Here is a 26,004-nt window from a genome sequence, read left to right as displayed (position 1 = left end):
TTCTAATTGATTTCTTACATTTTTCTGTTGCAATCAAAAACAGGGAAGGGGGGGACAATTGAGATAAAATTTATTTTCATCCTTCCTCCCAAATATTTAAAGGATTACAAAGAAATCAAGGATCTTATCCGATAAGACAATGAGTAAACAAGGATGACAACATCCATAAAAGCGAAGCTCTGAAACGATATGACAGGCGAACATTAACTTTTGTTGAGTGTCAGAACAAATTATACAAAATATGAAAATATAAGGTTTGACAAAATTATACGTAAATTTGTTGCAAAACTTCTTAAATACAGAATCAGTAATCAAAAAATCAGATCAATCGGATGTTTTTATCACATAAAAAATTGTTATTAATTAAAAAAGTAAAAAAAACAACATGTTGAAAATGGACGTACGGACATTCTGGTAACGATTATAGAATTGCTACGCTTTCTGAATCGTACCTAATTACTACAGGAATCACCATGCAAAGTTTGAAATCAATAGGACAATTCTAACATGCCTAAATAAACGAATTAAAGCTAACTATCTCGGACGTACGGACGGACCGACCCTAATTATAGAAAAGCTTCGCTTTTAAAAGTTGATAAATTCATCCTTAATGATGATAAACAAAATAACGTTTTTCATAGAATATAATGGTTGGTTGAAAAGTTTTAACACTACCAGTTTAATCAAAATTCAACAAAAGTACCCAAAATTTTTAAGGCAACGTGGCTTTAAAACATTGGGTATCAGTATAACTCACAATTTAATTTCCCCTCTATCTATAATACAAAGTAGAACGATGTATGTCTGTTTGTTTGTAGCGAAGGATCTCGCTAACCGCTCAACCGATCGGGTTCTCCTTTACAGGGTAGCTTCTCATAGGTCCCGGGAAGGTTTATAACTATTTTCTTGGGGGGTGGGACACCCCTAATCCCCTCCCCCAAAAAATGAAACACCTCCCCCCCCAAAAAAATATTCTTTTTAAAACTAAAATTAAAATAGTGGGGTCGACTACCCCACCCCCCAAAAAAAAAAAAATTAATTTTTAAATTTTTCTTTTCCATCTAAAATACGAAAAATTGGTTTGATCAAACCTCTGGGCGCAAAGCCTCTAGAGGCTAGGGGCGAAGGCGCTAGTCTTTAGATAATGTAGGGATTTAAATATTATCGTCTGTGTGGGATAAATAAACATCCATACAATAAATGGGTTAGGTTTATCCCCCCCCCCCCACAATATCCTTATCTAGAATGCATGTACCATCCTATAATATTCTAAAGAAACCGCCACGCGTTGTCTTTTGGAATTACTGCGGTCTTTATAATGTCTCCCACCCCCTCTCCATTTATGATATTTCAAAAGGGGCGGAGACTTTCCCATGTCGGTCATATCCTTATAATCAAGTAACAGGATGTCTGTGTGTTTGTATGTTTGTACCGAAGGATCTCGCTAACCGATGAACCGATCGGGTTCTCCTTGACAGGGTAGCCTCTCATAGGTCCTGGGAAGGTTTATAACTATTTTGGGGGAGGATACCACCACCCTCCCAAGAGAAATCGTACCCTAAAAAAATAATTCTCCACCCAAAAAATAAAATTCAACTCCCCCTTCTGTATAGTGTATAATACGTTTTAAGTGCAGCCTCTTTACAATTAGGCTGTGTCTGTGAAAAGAAAATATTGAAAATTAGTTCATTGATCTTCAGTATTTGCTGTGCTCTAACCCTGCGGGTAATAAATAAACAAACGAAAAACTCCCATTATTTTCAAATAATTTCATAATAAGTGAGAGGGGGGATTTCTGTGAACAAATAGGCCCTTTGAGGTAAGGTACCATACTTATATAATAACGTTTTTTATTCGTTGGCTTAACAACTTTGAGGACTTTTATTGAATTTTAATTTGTTGGGTCATTAGGTTAAGTGTCCAAACAGCTTATTGTAACTACAAATGTGGTAAATTTGTATAACATCAATGAGGCTGTATATCGGCCCTTGTCTTATCCCTTTAGATTCCTAAATGACATAAACCCTACAGAACTCACGTGCGTATTTTTACCTAATCTCTCTTCCCCCCCCCCCCTCCCCCTAGATAAATATATAAAGGAAGTATAAATCAAATCTGACTGTAGTCAACCTTGTCAAATCAAACAATCAATTTCAAAACATCCAGGTAAATTTTATTTTAGATTTATCTGTTGTTTTTTAATGAAGTTTTGTTAGATAGACATATCTTAGTTATAGTTATAAAGTATATGCACTGCAAATCAGGGTTCGGAAGCCGCGTGTAAGCCTCAGTGAAATCTTCATTTTATCACTATAAAATTCAGCTGGATGTATAAAACAGCTCTTTAGCAGACAATCCTTCTTTCTGAAATTTCTTTTTCTGATCAGAAGCAGGTTTAAAACTGAGGCTTATGCGCGGCTGAGGCGCGGCTTCCGAACCCTGCTGCAAATATTCTTCTTTTTAAAATTTATTCCATAAATATTTTTTTATTCCAATTTATATTACTATTATTTAACTGTTAAAAACAGGGATCTTAAGGGATAAGTCAATGGATAATGAAATGATTATAAACAAAATTGCCCCTTCAGTTATTTGACACCAATCAAAATTTAACAAGGGTACCCAAAGTTTTTTAGCCAACGAATAAGATAAACTTTGGGTACCTGTTGTAATATACAGACCAACTATCCCTTCCTTTTCTGGTTAATACTAAATTTATCATTATTTCAGAATGCGCGCAGCTATTTTAATGTTCGTGCTTGTATGTATGGCCTATCTGTCAGCCGCTAACCCAAGCGCAGCACCTCTACCAGACGCAGCCGCTAGTTCCGCCCCTGGAGTTATCTTCAAAAAGCTGCTGACAAAAATGTTTTGGGGACCAAATCAATGAAAATTAATTTTATTATTTTGACCTCAAGTGCCCCTAGAGGCCTCTACGGGTGTAGCCGCTAGTATTTTAATATTTTATTTTAAAAAATTATTAAGAAAAAATCATTGTCGATTTAAGGGAATTTGAAGTTGGGATTTTAGATCAAATTATAAGAGATTCATAGTACAATTAGGATTAAAATCATACATATATACAATGTATATTGGGAAATTATAATTCATTTAATCATTATTATATTATGAATATTTATATTATATATAAATTTAATAAATACCTATAACAGAGAATAAAAAATATGTTTTTTTGTGTTTAAATATTTAAGGAAAGATCAACTTTTCTTCTAATCAAAAAGTACAAATTTTTAATAGGAATTTTTTGAGATAGACTCCTCCCATTTTCTCTTAATAAAAAGTAGGCGGGGATTTTAAACATTAAGGTACATCCAATAATAATTAACATTAATTAATATTAATGAGTATGATGACCTTTCAGATGCTCCTATTGGTAATGATGGTGAGCTAAATGTTATCTAAGTACATGCCCATTACAACAACTTGTCTATCAACCTATGTACCATTTTTTGTAGTCATAGCAATCTCCAATGGTGCCTAATAGATCTTTTCATGAAAATACTCTTTTTCGAATTCTAGTCTTCTGCTAACCTAAAAAGTTACTTTAGGAGCCTAGAAATACATGTACAAAATTTCAGCTCTCTATCTCTACTGGCGACCTAGCGCCAGACATGTAAAATATCAACAGATAACGGTAGCACGGCGGTTTTAACAATATCTCAGCAATGTGCAGGTTTTAAGCTCTTCTGCATATTTCAATTTGAACACATAAGGACAAAGGTATATTATCCCAAAAATCTTTTGTCAAAGTCTACTCTACACCTAGCGCCAGTCATTTTTCTAAAATCATGCATTTTATACCTGTGAAAATAGAAATCGCCAGCGCTAGGTGTAGAGTAGACTTTGACAAAAGATTTTTGGGATATTATATCTTTGGCCTTATGTGTTTAAGTTGAAATATGCAGAACACCTGAATTCATCTTCCAAGCCATTCTCTAGGCATTTTATTTTTTTTTATAAAATAACGGGATTTCAAAACTGCCCTTTGAAAAGGCCCAAAAAATATCTTTTTTTGTCACTTTTTTCACTGCTTATAGTTACAACTTATTAAGATATTATGCTCAGTTAAAAAAAATCGGCGCCTCCAGCACCAAAACCGGCAAAAACTGGCAGTTAAACTTCTGTGCCCCTACTTGCCCCCCTCTTCGGTAAACAGTAGTTATCTCAAGAAGTAAAAGAGATATCAACACACAGAAAGAAAGCTTTTTAAATAAAACTGAACTAAGTAACTATTACATATTTAATTTTGGGACTTTCCTTCTAGGGGCTTTTGGAGCAAAAGACCCACCAAAACACTAATAATATGAGTTCTGAGCTTATTTTTAAAGATATCAACCTGATTTTTTTTGAAATCTTCCGTTACCATAATTGAACTCAGTAACATTTACAGATTTCATTTTGGGACTTTCCTTCTAGGGGCTTGTTTGGCAAAAGACCCCCAAAAACTAAAAATATGAGTTCTGGACTTATTTTTAAAGATATCAACCTAATTTTTTTTGAGAAAACTTTTTTCACATAACCAAACTCAGCAACCTATACAGATTTCATTTTGGGACTTTCCTTCCAGGTGCTAGTGGAGGAAAAGACCCCCCAAAACACAAAAAAATATGATATTGCCAAACAAGCCTCTAGAAGGAAAGTCACAAAATGAAATCTGTAAATGTTACTGAGTTTGGTTATGTTAATAAAGTTTTCAAAAAAAAAAATCAGGTTGATATCTTTAAAAATAAGCTCAGAACTCATATTTTTGATTTTTGGGGTCTTTTGCCCAACTAGCCCCTAGAAGGAAATTCCTAAAATGAAATCTGTAAACATTACTGAGTTTCATAGACGTCCAAGAGGGGGGGGGGGTAAAGTGGGGATTACCCCCCCCCCCAAACTAATTTGGACGCCCCTGCTGAGTTTGGTTATGTTAAAAAAGTTTCCTTTAAAAAAATCAGGTTGATATCTTTAAATATCAGCTCAGAACTCATATTTTTTTGTGTTTTGGGGGGTCTTTTGAAATGAAATGTGTAATCATTACTGAGTTCAGTTTTATTTTAAAAAATTTCTTTTAAAAAATCAGGTTGATATCTTTAAAAATAAGCTCAGAACTCATATTTTGATTTTGGGGGTCTTTTGCCCAACTAGCCCCTAGAAGGAAATTCCTAAAATGAAATCTGTAAACATTACTGAGTTTCATAGACGTCCAAGAGGGGGGGTAAAGTGGGGATCACCCCCCCCCCCTCAAACTAATTTGGGGGTAAGCCCCCCCCCCCAAAAAAAAAAGCTTGGACGCCCCTGCTGAGTTTGGTTATGTTAAAAAAGTTTCCTTTAAAAAAATCAGGTTGATATCTTTAAATATCAGCTCAGAACTCATATTTTTTTGTGTTTTGGGGGGTCTTTTGCTGCACAAGTTCCTCAAAGGAAAGTCCCAAAATGAAATGTGTAATCATTACTGAGTTCAGTTTTATTCTAAAAAATTCTTTAAAAATATCAGGTTGATATATCTTTAAAAATAAGCTTAGAACTCATAATTTTTGTGTTTTAGGGGGTCTTTTGCTCCACTAGCACCTGGAAGGAAAGTCCCAAAATGAAATCTGTATAGGTTGCTGAGTTTGGTTATATGAAAAAAGTTTTCTCAAAAAAAATTAGGTTGATATATTTAAAAATAAGTCCAGAACTCACATTTTTAGTTTTTGGAGGTCTTTTGCCAAACAAGCCCCTAGTAGGAAAGTCCCAAAATGAAATCTGTAAATGTTACTGAGTTCAATTATGGTAACAGAAGATTTCAAAAAAAATCAGGTTGATATCTTTAAAAATAAGCTCAGAACTCATATTATTAGTGTTTTGGTGGGTCTTTTGCCCCACAAGCCCCTAGAAGGAAAGTCCCAAAATTAAATATGTAATAGTTACTTAGTTCAGTTTTATCTAAAAGTAAGTTTTCTTTCTGTGTGTTGATATCTCTTTTACTTCTTGAGATAACTACTGTTGGCTGAAGAAGGGGGCAAGTAGGGGCACAGAAGTTTAACTGCCAGTTTTTGCCGGTTTTGGTGCTGGAGGCGCCGATTTTTTTTAACTGAGCATAATATCTTAATAAGTTGTAACTATAAGCAGTGAAAAAAGTGACAAAAAAAAGGTATTTTTTAGGCCTTTTCAAAGGGCAGTTTTGAAATCCCGTTATTTCATAAAAAAATTATAATGCCTAGGGAATGGCTTGGAAGATGAATTTAGGTGTTCTGCATATTTCAACTTAAACACATAAGGCCAAAGATATAATATCCCAAAAATCTTTTGTCAAAGTCTACTCTACACCTAGCGCTGGCGATTTCTATTTTCACAGGTATAAAATGCATGATTTTAGAAAAATGACTTGCGCTAGGTGTAGAGTAGACTTTGACAAAAGATTTTTGGGATAATATATCTTTGCCCTTATGTGTTTAAATTGAAATATGCAGAAGAGCTTAAAACCTGCACATTGCTGAGATATTGTTAAAACCGCCGTGCTACCGTTATCTGTTGATATTTTACATGCCTGGCGCTAGGTCGCCATTAGAGATAGAGAGCTGAAATTTTGTACATGTATTTCTAGGCTCCTAAAGTAACTTTTTAGGTTAGCAGAAGACTAAAATTCGAAAAAGAGTATTTTCATGAAAAGATCTAGTGCCTAATTACAAGAAATATAAACATCTTCTAGAAATGACAGTATTTACCTTATGAATTGGAGTAATTAAAATTGCAATTTTTTTCTTTTTGCATACTGCTTGGCTGGAGGCTGCTATGAATACAAAAATTGGACCATAGTTCAATATATAGGTTGTCATCATGGTCATGCACTTTGATAACATTTGGCTCACCATCACTACCCATAGGAGCATCTTAAAGGCCATCATCATCAAAATCAAGATTTTAAAATGGATTTTTTTAACACATTAAAAATCATTTTTGTATACTTTTGGGAGTAATCTTTATCTTCAACATGTATTTAGCTTCATCCATAAGACTGTAGGTCAGCAGCTGTACTCTAAAGTGATAGGGTTCGAATTTCTTTTTTTTCTAATATTTCTTATTTTAAAAAATCATTAATTTCTACCTTAGACTACATTTCATAATAATTAATGCATAAATCCCTTAAAAAATTGTTAATTTATCAGAATCAATCTTTAAACCAGGAGAAAAGTGCAAAAAATATCGTTTTTCCATTGATTTGTTTTGGATTTGCATATCTTTTTGGTTCACCAGTTTTTACCCAAACTGCTGTTTTTGAGATCTTGTGCTTCAATGGTGCTGATTAATGAAAAATTAATGGTGGAAACTTGTAACCAAAAGATGCATCTACATTTTATATTTTCAGTAGAATCATCTTAAATGCATATTAAAGCTGCCATTCTACAAATTCAGATTTGCCTATTTTTTTGGTTCGCAGTTTAGATATAATTGGAATACAGTAAGTGAATATTCAAAGTGTTGATTATTGATATATGAAGTATTGCTACTCTATAACTAACTATTTACCGTCTGTTTTCCGTGGTATAAATACTACAAAAGTGGCGCAGTGCTTAGGTGCGGAGGGTTATAGTTCTTACTAAAAGTTTCCATATAAATATTGGTTGTCATAACTAATATAAAAATATTAAACTAATCTGGAATATAACACTTCGACCTCGTGTAAAAAACATACGCTCCAAAGACTCTTTTCTAGTTTCTCATGTGAACATACAAGGTCATTATTGTGTCTACATTTCTTTCAATTGTTGATAACATTTTTCATTAAATTTTCATCTTAAATTTGTCAAGAATAATCTTAACCATGGCATCCACTCTCGAAGAGGAAGCCTTAACTAGAAGCATTGAACAAATAAAAGATGAAAATATTAGAAATGTAATAATACGTCTTACTAATTTGTCAAATCAATTATCTAGGGCTGTAGCAAATGTTCAAATTCAACAAACCTCAACGAGTGAAAAGGTTGAAACAAAGGTTAATTCACTCAATGAAAAATTGGACACGAGTAAGCAAACCTTAACTGACAAAATTTCATCCCTAAAAACTGAAACTGCTACCATAAATCAAAAAATAAAAGATCTGCCTGCTGGGGGTGATATTTCTAGTTTATTAGACCTCAAGGAAAGGGATGATCTAACCTTAGTAAGGCTTGCAATTGAACAAGGTGTTGGTAGAGATGATACATTAGATTGTACATATAGGGAATGGGTACCCAAAACATCAATTGAATTCACAGAAATGCCAAAAGCTAAGGCCCCTGAAGAAATGCAAAATTCTATCTTTTCTTTCAATGGGCCTAAGGGTAACAAAAACTTTGTCAACGCAAGGGAAAATCACTTCTCTGATTTTGAAATAAATCTGCTTACTAACCTATTCCCTATCCCTGATAGAACAGCTACACTTAAAGATATGCAAGATAAAGATGCCTCATCATTCACATACAAAGTGATATGTGATTATCGCTATAAATGGGATGATTCTTTTTGTAGACTTGCACCAAATTGGAACAAAGAGACTACAGATATAGAGGATTTTTTGCTCAATTCTGGGCCGTAGCTAGCTCTTATAAAATTGACTCTCCCTCGCTTTTCAAGCTAAAGTTCTATGAAAAAGTTGCAGAAGCTTATCCTAATGCTATGGGATTCGAACTTCGCCCCGAACATCCCGAACTTGCAGAAATGTCCCCGCTTAAATACTATCTAAAATTGCGCAGAAAATTCTCTCCATTTGTTAGTGCAGAAACAGCTTCACATTGTTTCTACAATATGAAACAAGCATCTACGCAGCTCCTTGACGATTTTTTTTTCAAAAAACTAAAGGCGTTTAAAAATATGCAACCTAGTAAGCAAATTTTGGGTACGGCTTGGAGACAATTTTATTATAATGTGTGTAAAACGCTAAAAAGTGAAAAATTGGGGGAATATATGTTAGATTATGTTGAAACCATGAATAATCTTCAAAATACTGACCAATTCTTAGTTCAACTATCTAAGAGGGGGAATCATTACGTCACTTGGGGTAAGATGGAAGGGTTAAAAGGGGAAGAAGTCAAATCATGTTTAACTATAGCAACCCAAAAACTATATTTTGAAACAATTGACAGCAGCAATTCTACAATTGCCCCTACCCAGCTTCAAATCAATGAAATTCACCCTAAAAAGTCGGATGTAATGGATGTAATAACAATGGTTAATACATTGTCTGAGTTAGATACCATTCCTTAATTTCAAAATGAGGAAGGTTTAGACGAATCTACTATTATGGATATAATAGGTGCGTTAAATTTTAAATCAAAAGCTATGATTTGTTGGTATTGCAATAAGGCAAATCATACTGTTGTCAAATGCTTGTCAAAGAAAAGAGGTAACCCGCCAGATCCTAATTCTAAAATTGGACTGACAAAAGCAAAAATGTTTATGGGGCAACCTAAAACTACTTTTAGGCCCCCTAACACGACAGACAGACAAGTAAATCAGCTCTCCAGCCAAGAAACCATACAAGACAAGACAGACAGACAAATTGCAATGTTAATGGACAATGCTGAAAAACAAATGAAACATAATCTAGACAGCGTTCCATATTTCTAATCAATTGCAATGGGTTAAAATAGATAAAAAGCCTATTATTAATTGTACTTTTAATTGAGACATAATAATTGATATTTTCATAAATATGTTATATTTGTATTTTAAAATTCTATAGGAATAAAAGTATAAATAATAACCTTGTTTCTGTTTTTTTGTGTTTAACCTATAAACAAATAACATATTGATATAAACAATAACAACATAACTAATGTCTATCTCAAATCATATGATTGGAAAATTATAATCAAAAAAGTACATAAATGTTATGAAAAATCTACATATGATAAGGGGGAATTTAACCCCCTCAAACACCCCCTTTCCCCCCTTTTTCAGCCACTCATATACAAACAAAAATTTATATGATGTTGATTTCAAATAATGGGGGGGACAATAAATTTTATAAAAAAGAGAAAGAGAGAAGAAAAATTTGTTGATAAGAATATAAAAAACTTGCCTTACTACTTTAAATTTAAATCAGTCCTCAGTTTCCATTCAACAAAAGCACATTTAAATAAAAAATTGAAATTTAAAAAAGTTATAAGCTCAATGTTGAGTTAGTGACTTAATTTCAAAATAAACTGTTAGTTAATAAAACAAACAGACATAAATATAAGTGAATCGTTTACTTCAAGGTAATTTTACTTTACTTTTATTTTTTTCATCTGCTTACCAGTAATTTTATCATCTGATATATTTATTTCTCTCTTTATACCAATCAATTAATAAATATGGTAATCAGAATGTAAATGGTGCATTATTTGCCAAATGTACCACTTTTCTGCACTACCTCTCCGATTTTGTTAATACTCTATATTTTGGTCCGTTGGGTCATTCAAGGATGCTGGATGGCCAAAAAAAAGTTTCAGAGTCCCTGGATGTCTAGATATCTAGCTATCTATGAAGGTAGGTAACAAAAATGTAAAAAAACACCCATTTTTTCACAATTTTAAAAATTAATTTTTTCATCAATCTTACATCAAATCTATACATTTTATACACCAAAATGATCGTTTATTCATGTAAAAAGCGCACATAATGCTATTTTGGCCAAAACTCTAATTTTACAGGGTGTCCAACAAAAAATGTATTTTGGATATCTAGCGTAATACCCAAAATACCTGTCCGAAAAAAATCATTTTTTTTGGCTTAAATCCTGTGTTTTATCTGTGTGCATATGTGGTATATAACGGTTCGGACCACCCGGGACTATAAGGTTGTCAAATTTCACTTTGGGACACCCTGTAAATGTGATTTTTGCGTCTGTAGAGCTAAAACTTGGTCCAAATTGGCTATTTTTTTCAAATTACTCTAATATGTGTCTTAGTATGTTTGGCCATAGTGTTTTCTGACCAGATCAATAATTTCATATTTTTTGGACACCCTGTATTTTCAAAAAAAGAGAAAAAATTTTTTTGGTTTTTAAAATTTTTTTTTCTACTTTTAAGTTGCTTAAAACTGTCATATAGATACAGATTTTGACTAATAACAATAATATTTGCCTATTTTACAAATTTTTACACTTTTGGGACACCCTGTGCATGTTTTTGAAAAATGATGGTTTTTGCCCATTTTTGGGGGGAAGGAGTCGTTTTAGGGCCATAGACTATTTCTTCATTTTTGTAGAACTTTTCAAGACACATCATTTGTTATTTATGCAAAAACCGCAAAACCGAACCGTTTTGCCGTTATTCACCGCCAAAGGCGGAATTTTTTACGTTTTTGCCGTTCCGGAGGTTGTAATGGGCATTTGTGGTAAGAAAACGTTGATTTATCAAGATCCCTCATAAATACTTTTATTTAGGTAATTTAATTTACTAAATTTCATATTAAGTAAAATTTTTTGTGCAGCTAACCGTTTTTCGTCGAGATGGATTTCAATTGTTAAAACAAGAAAATGAAGTGAGTATAACATAAATAATTGCTATAACATAAGTGATAAAAGAAACATAAATCATGTGCATTTGAAATTCCTTTTGACAAAAATCGGTTGGATATACAAAAAAATTTACTTCACATGAAATTTAGTAAATTAAAATGCCTAAATAAAAGTATTTCACAGTTATCTTGATAAATCAACGTCTTCTTACCACAAATGCCCATTAGAACCTCGGGAACGGCAAAAAACGTAAAAAATTCTGCCTTCGGCGGTGAATAACCGCAAAACGGTTCGTTTTTTGCGGTTTTTGCATAAACAACAAATGATGTGTCTTGAAAAGTTCTACAAAAATGAAGAAATAGTCTATGGCCCTAAAACGACTCCTTCCCCCAAAAAATGGGCAAAAACCATCATTTTTCAAAAACATGCACAGGGTGTCCCAAAAGTGTAAAAATTTGTAAAATAGGCAAATATTATTGTTATTAGTCAAAATCTGTATCTATATGACAGTTTTAAGTAACTTAAAAATAGAAAAATTTAAAAAAAAAACAAAAATTCCCGAGGTTCTAATGGGCATTTGTTGTAAGAAGACGTTGATTTATCAAGATAACTGTGAAATACTTTTATTTAGGCATTTTAATTTACTAAATTTCGAAGCTACTCTATAATTCACTTTGTCTATTCGTCCGTAACGCTATGGGGGAAATGAGAGCTACACCTCTGATTTTTTGACAACATTGCCATCATTATGGTGCATATTTGAGTATCCATAGCAGTCCAGTTATTATTTCTGTAAAACTTATGTATGATTTAGAAAGCATGATTTCTTTTAGATTTTATCGAGGATGGTTGTTTATTAAATTTATATATTAATTTAGGGATTTTTATTGAATTTTGATTAGTTGGTATATTTAGTCGAGTTCAAACTTTTTAACCACTAATAACCACTAATTATAATTTACAGAAGAAGTAATTTTGTGTATGATCATTGGGCATGTACATCAGTATATCGGCCATTGTCTTCGCTGTTTATCTCTGAGATATTGTAATGGAAAATGATATCGTCCTTATTATAACAAATTTTGTATTTAGAATGAGATTTGCATTCTTGCCCCTTGTACATGCCCTTCTGTGCCTTACCAGCATGGTAATGTCAAGACCTAACCCCAATGACGTCAAAACTGTGGCTATGAACAGGCCTGACCCTAATGACCAAAGTTCGAACCTTGTCCTTACTTCCCTGGTTATATCCAAGCCCAACTCCCATGACCTCACAAATCCGGAGCCTGGAATCAAAAGTTCGAAGCCTGGAATCATGTACAAGAAACTTCTGGGCAAAATTTTTGGAGGTAATTTAGATTCCTTATATAAAAGTAACATGATGTCTCTTTGTCTGTATGTATGTGTGTAAGTAAAAATCTCGCTAACTTCTGAACCTATAACCGCTTTTATTACAAATAGTGCTTGAATGTTTTAGTGCCTGTTTAATTATTAATACTTGCTAATGATATATGATAGTTTTTAAAATGCATTAGTAATTGGTGTATTTGTTCGTCTATTCTTTAAATCTAAAAAAAATTGCCTTATTTCAATGATTAATAAACCCGGGAAGGAAGGCGACATCGAGCTGTTTATTACACTAGTCCATGAAGTTTGAAAATAACGTTTTCTTATTCGGTGGCTTGACAACTTTGGGCACTTTTATTATTTTTTTTTGTTGATTCATTGATATGAGTGTCCAAACGTTCCAACCATAATTTACAATCTGGAGGATGGGGCAAATTTGTGTATCAACATTGGGGATGTACATACATATATCGGCCATTGTCTTATCTCTTTGAATCCCTGGTTAAATCCCCTAGTGTGATAATTTCATTAACATTAAAACTAAATTTCAAAAATATTACAGGTTATAGCGGGGGCTACAACCGGCAGTATGGCGGCTGGCCGGGCTACGGCGGACATTTTGGCGGCTACCCAGGTGTCGGCGGCTATGACGGATATCTTGGCTGGTAGGGAGTGTAGAAAACCAAGAAGAGAAAAATTAATATGTTAAGAAATTATATTCTATTATATATATCTATACCTACTATGTAACGCTTAAGGTTAAATAAAATAAGAAATGTATTTTTTTCTTACTATAATTAAACTTTCTTGAGATGGGGAATTAAGTACAAAATTAATCAAATGATAGTGTGGGTGGGGGCATTGTTTATCTCCACCCCTCCCCAACACACTTCGAACTTTGTACATTTTTTAATATAAGTTAATGAAAAGCCCCTAGAGGTAGAGGGCGAAACCGCTATAGTGGATGTTAATAAAGATTAGAACTGTAAAGAATTCAAGGAGGAAGGGGACATTGGACTGTAAATTACAATTTCAATCTTTAAAACCATGTTATATTTTTAGTAGGTTTAAAAATTTGGGTACTATTTATTGAATTTTGATTGGTCGGTTCCAAACTAGTAAAGTCCAAACTTTTGAAATTATAATTACAATCTAAATGTTTATCATCATTGGGGATATAATAATGTTTATAATTTTATCGACAATTGTCTTATCCCCTAAGATCCCTGAAAGTATTCAAGAGTGTCTGAGAGTGTGAAAATAAGATGCTGATAAAAATATCATCAAAAGTTTACTTAATCTATCTTAGTCTATAATCTTCAGGGGGGAAGGGAGGGGACATTAAACTAAAAATTACACTGGTACCCAATAATTTATCTTATTCGAGTGCTTACAAATTTTGAGTTTTTTTTATTTAAGTTTGATTGGTTGGTTACAAATTAGTATTGTCTAAACTTTTCAAATAATGATTTTAATCAACAGAAGAGGTAAATTTGTTTACCATTATTGGGAATTAATAAATTTATCGTCCATTGTATTATCCTTTAAGATCCCTGTAATGTACCCTACCTGATATATTAATTGAAAATGTAAAATTAGATTGAATATAAAGAAGAGTTATGTAAAAAAAATACATTTCCATAGCATTACAGATTGTCTTACAGAGAGACAGTCAAAGTGGATCCTTATAAAAAGGCGTCTGTCTGTACTGAATAATCTCGCTAACCGCTGAACCCTTATGATTCCCCTTTACAATTTCTTTCTCATATGCCCTGGAAATGTTTGTGACTATTTTGGGGCGTATTTGGGGCGTATCAGCTGATTCTAGATAAATTACTACCTGAATTCTATCTATATTCGCATTTCTATAGCATTCAAGACTGACTGACGGACAGACATATAGACAGACAAACAAAGTGAATTATAGACAAACAAACCTCTATGTAAAAAAAATTTCCTCTATTTTTTTGTGATTTCTCTTGGGAGGGTGGTGGTACCCTCCCCCAAAATATTTATACATAAACCTTCCTGGGACTTATGAGAAGCTACCCTGTTAAGGAGAACTCGATCGGTTCAGCAGTTAGCGAGATCCTTTGGTACAAACATGCAAACACACAGACAAACATCCTGTTACTTTATTATAAGGATTGTTACCTGAATTCTATCATGATTTCTGTGGATCACTCTGTGCACTGTTCGTTTATTTCGTTTCGGTGGTCTATACCCCAGGTCACAGCTTCTAGATAGATAGATAGATATGTATATAGATAGATTATTAGATAGACAGATATACGGCTGATGTTTGTTAGATAGATAGATAGATAGATAGATAGACATATAGATAGAAAGATAGATAGATACTCTAAGATAAGATACACCCTACTACACACATACATACATCCTACTACTTAATTTTAAATAATATACCCACACACATACACAGACACACAGTGGCATGCGAACCGAAGGGGGCATTTGGGGCAATCGCCCCCCCCCCTAGCGACCAAAACGACCCCCCTGCCCCCCCCCTAGCCACCGCCCCCCTGCCCCCCCCCCCTAAATGTTGAAAAATGCCCCATTTTGCCCCCCCCCCCCCTGGTCAACAAAAATGCCCCTTTTTGCCTTTACCCTACAAAAAGCAAAACTATCCCAGTTTCCAAAAAAAAAGATCAAGAAATACTCAACAACAAAAAAATTTTGGCGCTTCGCGCCAAACAGACAGTTACTATTCATTTAACCTTACCAAATTATTTAATTAGTGTAGAAATTAGGTTATAATCTTTTTTCACTGAACATAACACACCAGGTAATAGGAAGTATTTTATTTACTAAGTATATTTGCGATAACTTTTATTTAATGAAATCTTCCAATTTTTAACATGTACAAAACAGCCTGCTTAATTGCTTCAAGATCCATGTCAGATCTATATAGGAAATAAATGTCTATAAACGAGCTCAAGTTTTCCAAGGAATATTTGTTTAAAACTCATAGTGCTCCGAAAATCCATCATAAACTCTCATTGCCCAGAACGATAAGACCCATTATTTTACTTTATTAAAAATAAATTCCTTTTTTTAATTTCATGTTGCTATTTACCTTATATCAATGTATTTAATTTCTAATCATAAAAAAGAAAATTTAGATTTATAATATAATAAATTTAAGAAAACTCTGTTTTAAAAGAATTCGATTGTGGCGACACTTTGTGTGTTCAAATATTAAACTAAAATTGTAATCATCATCATTAACCCTTTGGTGATGGTAATGTAAAGAAAAAAATATAATTTAAAAAATCTTTTTAAAATCATTTAGATTATTAAATATTTACTTTCTTTTAGATAGTAATGCCGGGCGAGGAAAATAGATTTATTGAGAAATAGATATACATATAGAAAACTAGCCAATAGGGAGATAATTATATCGAGCCAACTCTAGTTTTATATAATATAAACTTTTTACCAAAGAAATTTTGTACAACCCCAGTGATGATACACAAAATTACCCCTTATATAGATTACAATTAGTGGATGAAATGTATGGAAACTTGACTTAATTAACCAACCAATCTAAATTCCATTAAAGTCCCCAAAGTTGTTGAACCAACAAATAAGAAAATTTTATATGAAATATTGGGGACTAGTGTAATAAATAGCCCAAAAACTCCTCCCTCCCTGCATATATGAAGAAAAAAATTTGTGCTTCGCGCCCTTCCAAATGGTTTTATTTATATAAAAAAGAAACAGCGTTGATATTTATCTAAGCCTTTTTCTTAACACTTTATGTCTGTCTAAATGAATAACTATATATGATGTCATATTATTTTCAGGATAAGTTTATCATTTTTTTTGTGTACATACCCTTACAAAAAGACATGTTTTTTATGGCAATTTTCATTAAAAACCCTTAAAACTAACTACTAAGCTATACAAATTTGAAAGAATTTTAATGAAAATAATAGATTTGAAATCTGCATAAAATTTCAAGGAATTTTTATAAAATTCGTTTTTTGTATAATTCTTTATCTATAAGCAGAAATACAAATTAAGTTAAATAATTTTGGCATCTGTGATTGGTGGATTGAAAACTATCTGCGCCCTGATTGGAGAAGCTTAAGGGACGTACATCATTCAACCAATTAGAGCGCAGGTAGTTTCCTATCCATCTATCCTATTGGTCAAAATTTATTAACTTAAATTGGATTTGCGCTTTTAAATAATGAATTATATAAAAAACAAATTTTATAAAAAATCCTTAAAATTTTATGCAGATTTCAAATCTATTATATTCATTAAAATTCTTTCCAATTTTTATAGCTTACTAACTACACTCTATATCCCTAACTTTTTAAAATATGCCACTCTTGTTGTCTTTAATTGATTTTAGTTCAAAGGGGGAGTAAATATTTTTAGGTGCGCTTTACGCACCACCCTTAATCAACCACTTAATCAAAAATTAGCAGAGTTTTAAAGTGCCATTTAAAGAGGGTAGGATATGTTGATATAACTTTTTAGCTTCTCTATAATTCACTATGGCTAGTACGTAATGCTAAGGGGGAAATGTGATTTTTTCAACTGCAATTAAAGATAGAAGGCTAAAACTTAATTTTAACATTCCCATCATTATGGAGTATAATTAACTATTAAAAATTCATGGAGGTCGGACTGCTTTTCAGGACGTTTTTGGCTATTTTTGTATCTTTTAAATTTCGGGAATAGTCTCTTTTGTGACATTGCCTCTTAAGGTGCATTTCGTCGTATTTTTCACAGTAGTAGCTTTTCACCTATTTATAGCTCCTGCGGGGCCAATTGCCTAACCCTGCGGGGAAATCACCTGACCTAATTTAACCTAGAATAACCTATTAAAAGCTACTATGAAAATACGACGAAATGCCCCTTAAGAGGCATTGCCACAAAAGAGACTATACCCCAAAGTTTTCTATATTTCTAAGATATTTTTATATCTGTAGGTGAAAGGACAGGTAATTTTTTTATTTTTTACATAGTTCTTTATATCTTTGGTTTTTATGGTACGAAAAATTTTTTTGTGGATTATAAGATTTAAAAAAATAAAATTTCTCGCTGTTTCGAGCATCCAGTATGTAATTTACTTTGACTGTCATCACACAACATACAGGAAAAAGGATTTGTGACTTTTTCTATCAAAAATATATATTTATTTCAACAGATGCTCTTTAAATCTACTTGTCTGTATTCTTATTAATGATTTTTTTGTGCTTTGCTACTTAAAGATGTTGTCATCCTTGTTGTCATATAAAGAAATATTTAAAATCAGTTTTACATATTAGGTTAATTTTTGGTAAATTATTTCCAAAATGAGTGTTTTATCTCCCCCCCCCCCAATTTTTTTTAATGGGGTTATTCATCCTTCCTGCTAAGATTTTATAACATCCCCTTCCACCCTTAAAAAATGTTTTGTGGTGAAGGGGGGGGGGGGGGAAGGTTAAATTATCTTCTGTACTTTTTTTATCTTCTGTGAAGATGCTTTCTAGCTCCCTTCCCTTCGGTCATTGCAGGTTGGGGAGAGGGGATGGGGGAAAAGATATGGGGGGGGGAAGAGATGGGGGATATAAATGGGAAATAGGGATGGGGGAAGGGATGAGGAAGAAGGGATAAGGACTAGAAGGCCCATAATCAAATAATCCCACCCCTTAAAACGCCCTTTTTTAAAATTAGTATATATAATCAAAATGCCCCCCCGGGGCACTTTGATTTAGGGGGGGGGGGGGCAAAATTCTACAAAATCTTTAAAATGCCCCTCCCCTAGACAAAGTGCTTCGCAAGCCACTGCAGACACACCCTACTACTATATAGATATGGTTACCTCGTATGTCTACGTCCATTAGCCATCCTGACATTTCTAGGCCATGGTTCACATCCACTAGTCACGTCTGGTGGATTAGCTGCTGGAACCTACGAACATAAAAATTGATTAATTCAACAAAACCTTTCTTATTTCTTAGCCTAGGAGTTCGGATTTTCTTACAGTTTTACTTAGATGTAATGGAATATGGGAAAATGTGATTTTCTCGGCTTCTATTTGAGGTAGATAGTTGACATGTGAGCATTTAGTCTATCAATTGTTTTGTTTTTTAAGACAGGCAACTGAATTTTTTAAAAAATATTCTCTATACCAATTAGCATCCAGTATGTAATTTACTTTTTCCATCGGTCATGCTACAAAAAAAAATTTAGAAAACAAAAAATATGTGAGAAAGGCTTCGTCAAATGCTTTTTAAATCTGTTTGTCTGTAGTTCCAACACATCCCAGATTTATTTGTACCTCCCTACTTATGGATGTTGTCATCCTTGTCTTTTTTTCTGTTTCCTTTGCCTTAATATAAAGATTTTTTCCCTATTTTTCTCTTTTTTTCATATTTCCATGAACAAATAAGAAAGAAACTAATTACCACAATCGACTGATCAAAATAAGAAATCGAAACTTTTATAATATAAATATTTTATATTTTTCCTATTTTGATTCAAACTTTTTATAATTAAGTTTAAAAAGATTTATATTTGCTGACTGTTTAAATTTTATTTAATAAAGAAAAGCAGGGCTTGGCAGCCGCGTGTAAGCCTCAGTGAAACCGTCATATTATAACTTTTAAATTCAGTTGGATGTCAAAACCAGCTTCTAAACATACAATCCATTTTTTTGTGGTTTTTTTTAGCACACAAGCAGATTTAAATTTTAGGCATATGCGCGGTTAAGGCGCGGCTGCCGAGCCCTGAAGAAAAGAAAAAAAATCTCAAGATTTTAAAATACACTTTAATTGACACTTTTAGATTCTATAAAATTCCGTTTCCCTTACTATATTTGTGAGCAAGATGGATCTATAATACAAAGTAGAACGATGTCTGTCCGTCCTTCCGTCCGTCTGTCCGTCCGTCTGTCCCTTAAGATCTCGGTAACCGCTGAACCGATCGGATTCTACTCTTCAGGGTATATACCTATTGGTCCTGTGGTGGTTATTTTCTAGGCGGTGGGACACCCCTAAACCCCCCCAAAACAAAAAAATCTCCCCCCATTTTTTTTTTGATTTTGAATTTGATACTGGGGCAGCTTCAATTTTTTTTAATTACCTCTTGTGGCAAAGCCCCTAGAGGCTAGGGGCGAAGCCGCTTGTAGAATATACGTGGATACAGTAACAGGAGAAAATATGTCCTCAACTTACTGATTGCTAATATATGCCTTATTTATTGGTCAGTTCGTTCATTCAGTAGGAAGGGGGGTTAAAAGGTTGGAAGGGAGTTATCGTTATTTTAGCCAGCTGCGAGCATTACTTTATTAAAGTACATGAAAATCTGGTGCAACATCAAAGTAATAATAAATCGATTATTCTTTATTTGTGAACAAATTATTAAGTTTTTGTATATACCTTGCGTTTTATGTTGCCTAACCGAGTAGCTGGTACCATTGGTTGATCCTTAAATATATACATATTTAACTTTCAAGAGTAGGAGATAAGGAAAGTGTCATGGGTGACGTCATAAAAATACGTCTTAATCCATCACGTTTTTAGGGGTTTTCTTTCGTACTTCTCCTCTCATCCTTCCTTTTAAGACGAATTTTTATGACGTCACACATGCCACTTTCCGTATTTCCACAAGAGTAGCTTGATTTAAAAAAATTTCTGTATTGTTTTCTTTTCTATCTACCAATCAAGGACGTTTTAGTTCTATCTATATCTGTCTGTCTATTTATCTATATTCTAGCGGCTACGTCCCTAGCCTCCAGGGGCTTGGTGTTGCATTTTTGTAAGTGAGGAAAAAATTATTTTTATGAAGGGTTCATTTTTTAGGTGGCATTTCTCTTAGGAGGGTAGAGATACTCTCCCCTCACATATTTTTTAACCTTTTCTGGACCTATATGAAGCTTCATTGTAAAAGAACCATATCGAATAAGAGAGATCCTTTGCTACAGAATAGGATATTAATCTATCTATCACATGACGATTTCGAGGGGAACTACTCAAACGGTTAATAGCGCCAATCTTTAATGTTGACGCTTCAAACAACATGTCGCGATGTGTGTCCCGAAACAAGCGAAAGTGTGCAGAAATTAAGTGAAAGCAATAACTAATAAAAATTTTTAAAAATGTAACGCTACTTGCTTTTAAAGAAGCGGTCTTAACTTTTTTGCTTTTTATTTAGAATAGCTAGCCGGTGCTTTTAGTACGTAGTAGATGTAAAAATTTTCATAGAATTCAATTATTGAAATAATCTATTTTTTTAACCTCGGTTTAATATAAACTTTAAACTTAAATATTATCTAACACAGACATAAGAAAAATGGGTTCATATATACCTTTAGAATCAGAAAAATATTACGAATCTATTCTAAGCAAAATTGAAAAAAAGTAAAAACTTAAAAAATAAAAATGGCCTAAAATATTATATTTTTACAGGCAAGACTTAATTGTAACTATTAAACTAGCCAATCAAAAATCTCAAAAATTGACAAATCAAGAAGCTTCAACTCAAAACTTAACCAATAGAATTGACAAAAAAAAGGATAATGTTCATACAATAAATACAATAGATACTACAATAAAAATAGTGATACTTACATAACATGTAAAGAATGAAAAAATATGAACAAATATGCTTCAATCTGTTTATAAACTTCAAAACAATGCAGTTAAAAATGCATTATTGTTTCTTGTGTTTAAAAAATATCTGTTACAGTGTATGTACATTTGTTTAGGTTTTGTTCAGGTTTTGTTCAAGTCAACCCTTTATAGCCAAAAATTATGATTATTAAAATAAACTTATATTTTTTATTATAGTTTTATAAAACTTTTTAAATTTTGCTTAGAATGGATTCGTAATATTTTTTCTCATTCTAAAGTCATATATAAACACATATTTTTTATGCCTGTGAGAGAAAATATTTAGGTTTAAAGTTTTGATTAAAACAAGGTTAAAAAAATAAATTTTTTCAATAACTACTCAACAGAATTTAAAAAGTAAGGTGTCAAATTAAAGATCTTACTATTGTTGTTCATACTGGCAATTTTCTTCTTTTATTTTGTTGGGTTTTAGTACCTTAAAACCGACTTAATTATTTTTTTAAAAAACTTAAATTACTTCAAAAATAAGAGGTCTACAAAAAAAACCGATTGCATATCTGAATTCTATGGAAAATTTTACATCTACTACGTACTAAAAGCACCGGCTAGCTATTCTAAATAAAAAGCAAAAAAGTTAAGACGCCTTCTTTGCAAATTTTCAACACACAAATTTTGAAATTAGTTTTTAAATATGTTAGTTATTTAATAACTATCTTTCAAAAATATCATTTATTATAAGATTTAACCATACCTATATCTATCTATATGTCTATCCATCTATCTATCTATCTTTCTATCTATCTATCTATCTATCTATCTATCTATCTATCTTTCTATCTATCTATCTATCTATCTATCTATCTATCTATCTATCTATCTATCTATCTATATATCTATCTATATATCTATCTATCTATCTATCTATCTATCTATCTATCTATCTATCTATCTATCTATCTATCTATCTATCTATCTATCTATCTATCTATCTATCTATCTATCTATCTATCTATCTATCTATCTATCTATCTATCTATCTATCTATCTATCTATCTATCTATCTATCTATCTATCTATCTATCTATCTATCTATCTATCTATCTATCTATCTATCTATATATCTATCTATCTATCTAACTATCTATCTACCTGCATGGATTGGGAGGAAGATTCTTCTGAATGAGAACTAAACAAAGGTTTGCTTCTATCTCTCTCTCTCTCTCTCTCTCTCTCTCTCTATCTATCTATTTATCTATCTATCTATCTATCTACCTGCATGGATGGGGAGGAAGATTCTTCTGAATGAGAACTAAACAAAGGTTTGCTTCTATCTCTCTCTCTCTATCTATCTATCTATTTATTTATCTATCTATCTATCTATCTATCTACCTGCATGGATGGGGAGGAAGATTCTTCTGAATGAGAACTAAACAAAGGTTTGCTTCTATCTCTCTATCTATCTATCTATCTATCTACCTGCATGGATGGGGAGGAAGATTCTTCTGAATGAGAACAAAACAAAGGTTTGCTTCTGAAATTCAATATTAGAATATTAGAAAAAATATTTTAACTGTGCATGCTAATGAGTTGCGCCTGTTAATGGCCCAAGACATTCCCCTTCCTCTTACTATTGATGTCACGGGCTTAACAAAGAAGTATAAGGTACAATTTTTTACGTCTCTAGTATGATGCGGTGTCGTCCAGACTGGAACCCGACACCTTCCTGACATCAGCTGCCAAGACCAAATCGAAAAAGCCTTTGATTTTGTTTTGTTATTTATAGTGCCTATCATACTGGCTTAACATTGGTCTAATATAATGTATACTGGCATGCCATTGATTTAGTCTGTGTATTGTCCTATCATTGGTCATTTATATATTGTATAACGTCAATTTTTATAGGCACTATAAAGAGCTTCAACTGTACTTGATATTTTTCTACAATTTTCCTTAAAGTCTGAAAATAAATAATTCTTGCAAATGTTTAAGTATGCAACAAGAGTATTTAACTTTGGATGTCTGCTATACTTTTTGTTTTGGGTTATGTGACAATTTAAAATACAAATGTTATACTTGTAAAAATATTTCCAGTATTGGTTCGAAACCGATTAATATCCTCTTGATTAGAACTGGTTCTCAGCTATACTGAAAAATCTCGTATAGCATCGTATTCCATGAATATTAAAAAAAAATCATATTAGTTTTAACAGCCTGGGCCTCCATCCCTTTGGGGCTAACAAAACTGTTAATATCCGCGGAAAGTTGTTTATTGATACAATCAATAAATAACAGATTTTACCTTGGAATTATTAGCATATGACAAAGCTTGTTATTGCAACCAGCCAATGAGGAATAAACATAGCATTGACAAACTTCTTCAGATCCCAATCCAATACTTTTGGTTGCCATTCTAAAGAAATAAAAATGTTGTATAGAAACTCCTAGTGGCTATATTCTGAACTAATATCATTAAATCACACCATTAATGAAGAATAAACAAAGCATTGACAAACTTCTGCAGCTCTCAATTCAATACTAGTGAAAACAAATTATGGTATAAAGTCCCCTATTGGCTGTTTTCTAAACTAAAATCATTCAGTCACACAGCAAAAGAATAATGATCATAGCATTTATGTACTTCTTAAGCTCCCAATTCAATACTTTTTGTTTGCATTCTAAAAAACAAAATATACTGTAGCAAGTCCTAGTGGCTGTTTTCTGCACTATTATAGCACACAGCTAGCTAAAAAAAACACAATCATATAATTTTGATAGACATTTTCTATATGTTGTAATAGTCATAGTAAAAAAAGGGTTATAAAGACTCCTTTTTGCTTTGTTTATATTTAAAAATTAGAAACTTTATAATATATACTTTAAAAAGCCAAGGCCAAAGTTTAAAAGCCACTAGGGGCATTTCAAAATCTAGTTTGAAAAAGAATGAAGAAAAATAACTGTGAACAGGGTCTTTTGGTACAGAAAGACAAATTAAGATGCTGTTATTTTTCTGTAAGGATTACCTGGGTGGTAAAACAGGCAAAGGAGAATCATCTTGGTTGTTGTCATCAGAACCATAATCATCCTGCGTTGAGGAACATGGTCTTATTTCATCAGAACCTCCATCCTCCCTATAAAAATATATTTGTAATTTGAGAGACTCCTAGTGACAAATATTTTAACTAAAATGATTGTGGCCATTAGGATTTTTTAAAATCAGAGCAACATTTTACTGATAGAAATAACATCAATTTAAAATTATGATGTTTATTAAATTATCTTATCATTAGAAACACATTCTTCTTTTATCATCTAGTACATTTGTTTTGATTTAAGATTCTTTTTAAGACAACTAGTGATAATTCTTTAAACTAAATTTCTAATAATTCAATATTAGAAAACCTTTATTTTCAAAAATCATTTAGTATTTATTTTATTATTTTTATGTCTTTTATATTGATGCATGTACATTCATTCTTAGATATAACTTTATCTTATTTTTTGTTATGCAATGAATCATTTTTGACATCATTCACATACATATTAGTAGAATATTTCAGGGAGGGAGGAGTCATTGGGCTGTTTATAACACTAGTCCTCAAAATTGTGTAATAATGTTTTCTTAATGGTTGGCTTAATAACTTTGGGGACTTTTATTGAATTTGATTGGTTGGTTCATTAAGTTGAGTGTCCAAATGTGTCTACCACTAATTGTAATCTACAAAAGGGGTAATTCTGTGGATCATATTTGGGGGTGTTTATCCATGTATCAGCCATTGTCTCATCCTTTTAGATCCCTGAGAATATTTACATAAGAAATATTAAAAAACAAAATATTACCCTTTATCCCAATTGATAAGAGCTGTTTCAGCAAACTCTTTAGTAAAACAACATTAAATGTAATGATGACATTTTAAGCAGAGGCGTGTAGAAGAGAGATGTTTTCATTTGCATGTCATTGAGTTAAATCTGCTTGAGGGCCAAGACATCTTATAAATTTAAAAGATGTATTTATAATGGGTGTTTTTTGAAATGAAACAAAAGCAATGTTTAATTTAACCTTTGACAGAAATTAGTCATCAAAACCTTATTTTCTTTATTGGCTTTATATCAGTTTTCAACAAATTGTCCCTAAAAACTTGTTTGTTCAAAGTGTATGATTTATAAAATATAAATTGATCAAGACAGGGTTATTGTTTCTTCTATATAAACCTTCACAAGCCAATGAAGAAGATATTTCTATCAGAGGTAAGTGCGCTTAATTAAGCAATGCTTTTATTTTATAAAAAAACACCCTGGATATGAAACAGTTTGAGCAGGTATTCGAACCCATTACCTATATTATATTATTTATAAACAGCTTTCCGCGGATATAGAAATTACAATTATAAGACGAAAACCAGTTTTTTTAGCCCCGAGGTGCCGAAGGCACGAGCAAAAAAACTGGTTTTAATCTTATGATTGTACATTTTTATATTCGTAGAAAGCTGGATATAATACGATGCTAGACATAGTTTTTTCGTATGGATGAGAACTGGTTCCTATCCACCGGATTCGAATGAATACGAGAAATAAGATTATAGAACTCATATAAAA

At 32.4% G+C, this 26,004-nt stretch overlaps 2 protein-coding genes across 2 annotated transcripts in view; one reads left to right on the top strand and one right to left on the bottom strand.

Annotated features, from left to right (window-relative positions):
* The window catches only part of LOC145325606 (uncharacterized), a 30,846-nt gene extending 5,105 nt beyond the window's left edge, over positions 1 to 25,741 (bottom strand). Inside the window, exons 1-8 of the mRNA XM_080168567.1 lie at positions 25,738 to 25,741; positions 25,249 to 25,285; positions 24,432 to 24,539; positions 23,711 to 23,821; positions 22,888 to 22,942; positions 20,218 to 20,265; positions 18,660 to 18,748; positions 14,972 to 15,056 (exon numbers count right to left, since the gene is read on the bottom strand). Coding sequence (XP_080024693.1) covers positions 14,972 to 15,056; positions 18,660 to 18,748; positions 20,218 to 20,265; positions 22,888 to 22,942; positions 23,711 to 23,821; positions 24,432 to 24,539; positions 25,249 to 25,285; positions 25,738 to 25,741 — 537 coding nt within the window. The remainder of the gene's footprint in view (positions 1 to 14,971; positions 15,057 to 18,659; positions 18,749 to 20,217; positions 20,266 to 22,887; positions 22,943 to 23,710; positions 23,822 to 24,431; positions 24,540 to 25,248; positions 25,286 to 25,737) is intronic.
* On the top strand, positions 10,017 to 13,597 carry LOC145325377 (uncharacterized). Its single transcript, XM_080168374.1, has 3 exons — positions 10,017 to 10,226; positions 12,563 to 12,819; positions 13,380 to 13,597. Exons 2-3 carry the CDS (start codon positions 12,564 to 12,566, stop codon positions 13,484 to 13,486), a joined length of 363 nt encoding a protein of 120 aa, XP_080024500.1. The 5' UTR covers positions 10,017 to 10,226; position 12,563; the 3' UTR covers positions 13,487 to 13,597.
* Positions 25,742 to 26,004: the final 263 nt, after the last annotated feature.

The sequence above is a fragment of the Acartia tonsa genome, chromosome 8 (assembly GCF_053477335.1).
Source record: "Acartia tonsa isolate MP-2025a chromosome 8, ASM5347733v1, whole genome shotgun sequence".
Classification (NCBI taxonomy): domain Eukaryota; kingdom Metazoa; phylum Arthropoda; class Copepoda; order Calanoida; family Acartiidae; genus Acartia; species Acartia tonsa.
The sequence above is the reverse complement of the archived record's forward strand: the minus strand, read 5'-3'. Positions and strand labels throughout refer to the sequence as shown.